General features: G+C 39.4%; 1 protein-coding gene across 2 annotated transcripts; it reads right to left on the reverse strand.

Moving 5' to 3' along the window:
• Positions 1–623: 623 nt before the first annotated feature.
• On the reverse strand, positions 624–4,736 carry csgalnact2 (chondroitin sulfate N-acetylgalactosaminyltransferase 2). Of its 2 annotated transcripts, none has more exons than XM_046872702.1 (8): positions 4,597–4,736; positions 2,654–3,609; positions 2,309–2,525; positions 1,972–2,073; positions 1,660–1,841; positions 1,386–1,480; positions 1,216–1,297; positions 624–1,132 (listed from the first exon to the last, which is right to left on the reverse strand). In XM_046872702.1, exons 2-8 carry the CDS (start codon positions 3,303–3,305, stop codon positions 840–842), a joined length of 1,623 nt encoding a protein of 540 aa, XP_046728658.1. In that variant the 5' UTR covers positions 3,306–3,609; positions 4,597–4,736; the 3' UTR covers positions 624–839. The 2 variants fall into 2 exon arrangements, with proteins under 2 accessions (XP_046728658.1, XP_046728659.1); XM_046872703.1 differs by having other exon boundaries at positions 4,593–4,736.
• Positions 4,737–8,007: the final 3,271 nt, after the last annotated feature.

Genomic DNA, 8,007 nt, shown 5'->3' on the forward strand with positions numbered 1-8,007 from the left:
TCTTTATTAAAAAAGAAAAATGAGAAGTTTAGTCTTCACGATTGCATTGTGCTGCTGCTTTGAATGCTACATATGCCAGATTTATATTAGTAGCCTCTATTGTATAATCATAAAAATGTCTCATGGAAACTGAATAGCTACTGGGTTCAATAATGACAGCAGTTAATTTTTCGAATGTATTCTAAACAGGTTTGATTAGATGAGCATTTACCCATTTTAAATAAAAGGAAATACACAGAGTGTCTCACTGTTTCACCAGCTACATCTGACATTTGCTGAATTGTCCCTGGCATCTTGTACAGAACAAAAATGTTTTCAGTCCTCTGCTTTGATAAAATAATTTAAAACAGATTGTCTTTTGTTGCATGACCGTTGAATAACTGTGCTCAATAGCACAACACAGGATTCTACTAAACAGCAATAAAAATGTAACAATGTGTTAAAAAAATAACATTAAATATAAATGTATGGAAACCAGAAACATAAGTTCGGCTATGAATGTGATTGAACATAAAAACACCAAATCAATTGGTAATTTAAAAAAATTATTTGGATGGACTGTCTGAATACAAATAACATGGTCACAACTTCCTCCTGCAGAAAAGCGAGATTCTATACAGCACTTTTATCATACACTTTGTTCAACCAGATTTATTCTTAGTTGATCCTTGGGATTGTGTTTTTTTTTTTTACAAAATATCAAAAAAAAAAATATCTGCATTCTTTTAGAAAATGTGTTAATGTTGCGAGATTTAAACAAATCTCAGCTGGTTAAATTGTGTCCTGCTGTAATGCTCTCGGAGATTGTGCTTACTGCTAGCAGGTTTACTGGACCTGTTTCAATCTTCTGCCCTGCTCTGGCTTTTATAGGCCTGTTTACGGAGGTGGTTTTCGATCTCCTCGCGGAACACCAGCATGCCCAAATGAGAGTGAGAAGCTTCGTTCATTGCTTTGGACTGGATGCACATGCGGTACTGTTCTGGCGTCAACTCGTCTGCACAAAGCTTCTCATGCCACAGATGGAAAAGACCTGAAACAGGCGTGCGCATCACGATCAGCTCGCTCCTCAGATACTTCCTGTACAGATGGACATCCTCCACTCCCCAACCCTTTACCTCCAGATCAAAGCCTCCTGGAATGATAAGCAGATATAGATGATCCCAAAAATGTAATCAAATCTAAAATCAGACGGTACTCGGTTGCATTGCAGCTCACCGATAGTGAGGAAGTCCGAGCGATACTGACACGTCATGCCGAATCCAAAGTCCCTCCAGAATCCAGCATCTTTTTTATGAATCTGCAAATGATACAATGGTGTTTTTGTTAAATTATAGTATATTCAATATACATTATTAAGGGAATGGGAAGGAATGATTGCTACATACCAACTGATGTTCAATGGGTGGAGTCAATTCAAGATTTCCATAGACTATGGCAGGATTGTATAAACTAAACACTACTGGGTAGAACACTCGTTTGCCTTTAGTGGAAAGATAAAGGATAGAGTGTATGTATAAAGGAGAATACTAAAAACAGGATAAAACCACACACATGAAAAGTTCTCCTAGTGTAGAATACATTGCATCAAAATCTTTATAGTAATCCTAATCAAGGGAAGTCCACAAATTATACACAAACATTTATGTTCAAATTGCATACCTGGAGCTGTATTGAGACGGCACGTGTTCAGGAATTCGTGGTTGAAATAAATATCGACGTCGCAGAAAAACATTAGCACATCAGTCTCTTTTTTCCATGCATGAGCACCAATGTCCAATCCCCTGCCACGGGAAAACTCCTCGTCCACAGGGATTAGAGTGTAGTTCATGAAATTCTCCTCGCTTAGAAAAAAGTGACAAGCAGATGAATACAAACAATGTTAAAGGATGGCAAATGCATAATGAATAATTAACCGTTGTTGGTGACAACCAGCCAGTTGCATTGGGGACAGAAACATTGTACAACACAAACCTGGACATTTTTTGCAAGGATGATGTGACCTCTTGCAAGCCATCTTCACCGAAGTAGACCACTGTAAGATGCACTCGCTTGTCCTGATGTATACACACCTCCCTGCAGAAAAACGTGTCTGGTTATTATTGCGGAAGAATTTTATTTTGATCTTCTGACTTAAAAATAAATAAATAAATAAATCGTTCTTTTGCAGGTATTGGTGGTAAATGTAACAGGAAAAAAAAAAAATAATAAAAAATAAAGACCTAGCTAAAAATGAATTTTCTGAGCTGGGGCAACAATTTTACATATTTATCAAAGTAACTTAGTCTACACTCTATTCTACTACGCTTACCTGAAGTTGTGTAGAAACTGAGTGAAAGCTTCTGTTCTGCCTGACAGAGGCACTATAATATTAATGACTGTGCTGCCTGTGTCCACGGACGTGCTCCTCACTTTCATTAAGGGGCCGAATGGACGGAAGAGAGTTACGTGACGGAATTCATGGGCATTGTCCTTCGCAAAATACAACTCGTACTGTGTTCCTTTGTCCCGCTCAGTCCTGTAAAGCCCTGGAAAGCATAAAAGAGTGCATACAAACATTATACAAACATTCTCCTAAACCCCTCCAAAAAAAGTTCACATTTAAAACACAAACAAATATATAGTAACTCCACGGTGACCAGTTTGAACTTCTTACCCTCGACAAAATGGCTCTCCGTGAAGATCTGCCTCTGCATAGGGATGTCCTCCTCCTGACCGTCCTCTTCATCAGGGTTGTTTAGAATATCAAGACCTGCCTCGATCACCTCGACCAGCTCATCTCGACGGTCCTTGCGTACAGGCTTTTCTTCGGGATGCCGAGTGAGACCCATCTCCAGCTGATAAACCTTTGTTGTGGTGAAACTTTCAAATGGGACTAGAGCATATTCGCTGGGGAGCCTCGCTCCTGTATTGACCTCGGCCTTATCGATCTGCGAATGCAGGAATTCCAACAGGTCACTGGGTTCCTGATCTTTGCCATCAACCAGGCCTTGAATCACAGGGCTCTCTTTTCTCTCTTGCAGAGTCTTTAGCTTGTCATTCATCTCCTGGAGCTCCTGTTTAAGCTGCGCAATCTGCCTCTTGAGGCTGGCTGCTCGGCTGAGGTGCCGCTCCTCTTGCTCCTGGAGCAGCGCCTGATAATATTCTTTTCCATAAGGATCCACTGCAAGACCAGGCATTCCATGGCTCACATCTGCAGGTGGTGTACACTCCAGAAGATAGGCAAAGAACAGGAAAACAAGAAGTAAAAATATACCCAGAAGGAGCCAGCGCACCCGGCCTTGCAGCTGCAGCCCTCGCCTGGGCATAGCGGGGAGAGGCACAGCGTTCTCCTAATCAGCCACACATCTTCAGGTCTGCTCTGGCAAAACCTCACCGTACGCACAGACAGTTTTAATCATCCAGGACACATTTATAAAAAATTCATTTTTTGTTAAACAAATCCTGTGCAACGGAGAAACAGTGGAGAGCGAGGAGTGCAGCGAAGTCCCACTCCTGCACTCATGCAGCATTCCTAAGGAATTTCGGCGTTCATATTCAGATTCCTCAAAAACGTGCAAATATTCGGCTTGTAAAGGTGCCTCTTGATCCAACTCAGAATGAAGGTGCCATCTGGAAAAACATGAGTAGAACAAAAATGTATCCTTGTGCTTTGTTTGGGTTGCAGAAAACTTTTGTTCCCTAGCAACATGAAGCACAGTTTATTTTCTCTGCTAAAAAAAATAATAAATATCCTCCTGGGGGAATCTGGCTTTCATTTCCCTTTTCATGTTTAAGTCACTTTCACCTCAAAATGATACTGATCACTGGTTACTTATCGGCCGACACTGAATGCTTTAACAGAAATGAAGCAGAAAAAGGTGAATTCACATCACCTTTAAGTTTGATTTGCACTCCAGCCTGATCACATGTGAAAGAGTGTGTAGCTCCTATTCAATTTGTGACGTAACAGAATATATTTAGAACCATATTCATGTATGAGAAGTTCGGATTTTTTTCCCTACATGCAAATACGTGCATGATTTCTCATCAAACATTACCATCAGTCTGCACAATGCCAATGAACAGCATCCAAAACAAGCACATGGGTTCTGTTAAGAGCTGAGGTTACACAACTGCAGTCCAGCATGATGCACAGTGAGGAAATCATGTGTGGTAAATAAATAAATAAATAAACTCAAAAACACAATCTGGAGCAACAACAGTCCTGGATCTAAGAGTTAATTCATACAGCAGTTGTAAACCCAGATGATGGAAGAAGATGAAGTTATTTTAGAGAATTGATCTGCAACTGATTACAAACACGACTTCCATTATTCCCGCCGTCAGCAACTTTCAGCAGAATGACTCTACCATTTAAACGCATATTCAACCCCATTATCATTCATAAACCTACAACACGATGATGAACAGATGAATAGAAGTGCAGAAGAGTGCAGAGCAGCTGAAGTATCTTCGGCTAAGTCATGAAAAGCTTCGCGCTGAGAGAATGGACGGACGGACGGACGCACACCCGTGTATGTTCCCTGAGCCGGAAATATTCATGCTGTAATTCTTTTCTTTAATGCAGCCCAGAAGCTGTTGCAGTTACTTACCTACCTTTTAATGATTATCCCAATGCCTACTTTTTTATTTTTACATTTTAATTGCGTGTGGGAAATCCAGCGCTGTGAAACCAACGCGAGAACTGAGCGCCACGGGGCACAAAACACGGAAGACACCGAATTAGGACCTCTTTCCGGTTGTTGAGTTATTTTTTTATTGCTTTGCAGCACTTCACAATAAAAGTAAACCTAGCGGTAATACCAGTAAAACGAGTTTATTTATATATTTAATTACTTTGGTCTAGGTGTGTGTGTGTGTGTGTGTGTGTGTGTGTGTGTGTGTGTGTGTGTATATATATATATATATATATATATATATATATATATATATATATATATATATATACACAAACACACACACACACACCTAGACCAAAGTAATTAATTATATAAATAAACTGTAATTTATTCAGTGATTTGCATGATATGCGTTATGTAATTATTATTTTTTTTTTTTTTTATGAAAGTAGTGTTTAATATTAAAGTATAATGTTTTTACAGTAATACAATAAGGGAATGCTTCAGGGTAGCACTGTGTATTGAGTTCTAATGCACTGATTTTATTATATGTATAATATATAGTTTGTAGCCTAATATATATATATATATATATATATATATATATATATATATATATATATATATATATATATATATATATAGCTCATTATAGTATTATAGTGCTTTAAAAAGGGTGATAAAAGGCAATGCTACACGTTTCAACTCTCAAAATTGTCTTCTGTCCTGCTGCTGGGACAGAAAGGTGCTTTTTCCATCTAATTTGTATAATGCTTTTGATAATAAATCTTGTCATACAGCAGCCTAAAAAAATCTGACTATTGATTCAGATCCCTGGTGACCAAACCTGAGGCAATAGTGGCAAACTTGAGTCAACATGAAGAAACCTTGAAAAGAACTTGGTAATACATCTTCTTCAGGCTGATCTTCTACCAGGATTATAAACCCTAACCCTTCCTGGTGGCTCTAAGCTCAGCATTCTCCTACCGATATAACCCATGTCCCTCCTCTGCACATGTCCAAACCTTCTCAATCTCGCCTCCCTCACCTTGTCTCTAAAAATGTCCTACATGTGCTGTCCCTCTTATAAACTTATTTCTAATCCTGTCCATCCTCGAAAACCTCAACATCTTTAGCTCTGCTACCTCCCGCTCCGCCTCCTGTCTTTTCTCAATGCCACTATCTCTAAACCATACAACATAACAGGTCTCACTCTAACACACTCTCCATTACTTTGCACTGCTGACCCCAGGTACCTGAACTCCTCCACCTTCTCCACCTCTTCTCCCTGCAACTGCACCACTCCACTGCCCTCCCTCTCATTCACACACATGTACTGTCTTACTCCTACTGACTTTCATTCCTCTTCTCTCCAGCGTGTACCTCCAGCTCTGCAGGCTCTTTTCAACCTGCTCCCTACTCTCACCACAAATCACAATATCATCCGCAAACATCATAGTCCACAAAGACTCCTGTCTCACCTCGTCCATCAACCTATCCATCACCACTGCAAACAGGAACAGGCTCAGGGCCGATCCTTGATGCAATCCAACCTCCACCTTGAACCAGTCTGTCATTACTACTGCACACTTCACTGCTGTAACACTGTCCTCATACATGTCCTGCACCACCCTCACATACTTTTTTGACACACCTGACTTCCTCATTCAATACCAATTAACCAGATGAGATTATACACTAAATAAAAGGTGACACCTGGGTATTTACTGTTTGTTGAAAGTGCAGATCATGAGGATTTCCATGTGCACGAAACCATAAGGCTGCTTTGTTTTAATGCTGTTATTAGTGTGCTATTCTATGTAATAACCATCCTAATTATTTACTGTCCTGGGCAATGTCTTTCCCTGTTTCGTATCATAGAAAAGTCTAAAGAACTAATATTTGATTCGTGTGCAAAAGGCCGTTTAACAAGTTGTAGAATTGCACTGGCGCTCAAACACTAAAAGAGACCCTTATTATGAAGACAAGCAGCACGAGCTCCCGGAAAAGACGCCTTTCTCCGGCAAGCAGGAAGCGGCAGATAGCATTAGCCGCCGCGAGTAAATGTGTAGCGTTGTGTTTACAGGCGCAGAGACAGTGTGTTATTGGATGTATTTGGTGTGCGTGCGTGCATCCCATAATTTTTGCTGTTCATGTTAGTTATTACTCATGACGCGGTTAGCGGCTAGGTAATGCTACGCTACGATGCTAATATCGATTAAAATTACATATCTGCCGAGTTACAATGTATATAATCATAATGTTTATATTGTTTAGTGATTTATGTTGATAAACAGTGAAAGTAGATACTATTTAAGAAGTTATTGTTAGTTATACAAATCAATATGTTATGTGATGTTATTGTATGTGAGCAGCAGCCTATAGTTATGTGTAAATAATAACAGTTCATTATAGTGGCTGCCATTATTAGAAGTAAAATGAACCACACATGCATTTACACGTGTTCTCATTCAGAAACTGATCAGAATCAGGTTTATTGGCCATGTGTGTTGACACACAAGTATCCAGCTGTTGGTACTTTGAGAGTCATTAACAGCTGGAACCAAATTCCTTGTGTGTGACAACAGACTTGGCCAATAAACCTGGTTCTGGTTCTGATAAGCGCTCCTCCTATCTATGAGCCCAATGTGCTCTGGTTAAGACAGGGTTTACTGATTCTACCTCTAGTTCGTTCACTGAATGTTCTGGATCCTCGGGCGCATCACATCATTCTCATTTCCCTTACAAGCATATCTGACCATGTCCCTTAATTCCTTCTGGAGGACACAAAGGAAGTTTTATAGAGTCCATTACTGCTGTACTCGAATCTCTGTTATTGGTCAAGGCATACGTAAAAGCTGAGTCCTCTGAGTCCTTAGTTTTGGGTTTAATCCTTAGCGCTGTGTTTAATCCTAATCCTCAGATCTGTGTTTAGTCCTTAGCCCTGTGTTTAATCTTTAGCCCTGTGTTTGGTCCTTAGCTCTGTGTTTAATTATCCTCAGATCTGTGTTTAGTCTTTAGCTCTGTGTTTAATCTTTAGATCTGTGTTTAATAATCCTCAATTAATAATGTATATAGTGGAATAACAATAAAATACATTTGACTTGAAATTTTCTGAATTAATTTCCTGTTTCTGCAGCTCTAGATAAAATATCATTGGTGTTAAAGGTATTAAAAATGAAAGAGATGGAGAGAGGAAAGGTAAAAGATGAGGGAAATGGAGAGAGAACTGATATGGATCATATTCTCGTTCAGTTCTCAAATGACTACCTTCAATTTCCCTCAAAATGACCGAATATTATTGAATCATTTTCTTAGATTTTTTTTTGTAGTGATGCACAGGTTCCCATGGGTTTACAAAACTAATCTGTCCAAATAGTACCAAACA

Source organism: Silurus meridionalis, chromosome 2, assembly GCF_014805685.1.
Source record: "Silurus meridionalis isolate SWU-2019-XX chromosome 2, ASM1480568v1, whole genome shotgun sequence".
NCBI classification, from domain to species: Eukaryota; Metazoa; Chordata; class Actinopteri; order Siluriformes; family Siluridae; genus Silurus; species Silurus meridionalis.

What these genes read in the sequence shown, in the direction of transcription:
- csgalnact2 (XM_046872702.1), bottom strand. Translation starts at nt 3,305, where the DNA reads ATGCCCAGGCGAGGGCTGCAGCTGCAAGGCCGGGTGCGCTGGCTCCTT. An exon ending in CAGTTTCTACACAACTTCAG is followed by an intron (nt 2,074 to 2,308) that starts GTAAGCGTAGTA and finishes GTTTTTCTGCAG; the next exon opens with GGAGGTGTGTATACATCAGG. An exon ending in CTCGGACTTCCTCACTATCG is followed by an intron (nt 1,133 to 1,215) that starts GTGAGCTGCAAT and finishes TTATCATTCCAG; the next exon opens with GAGGCTTTGATCTGGAGGTA.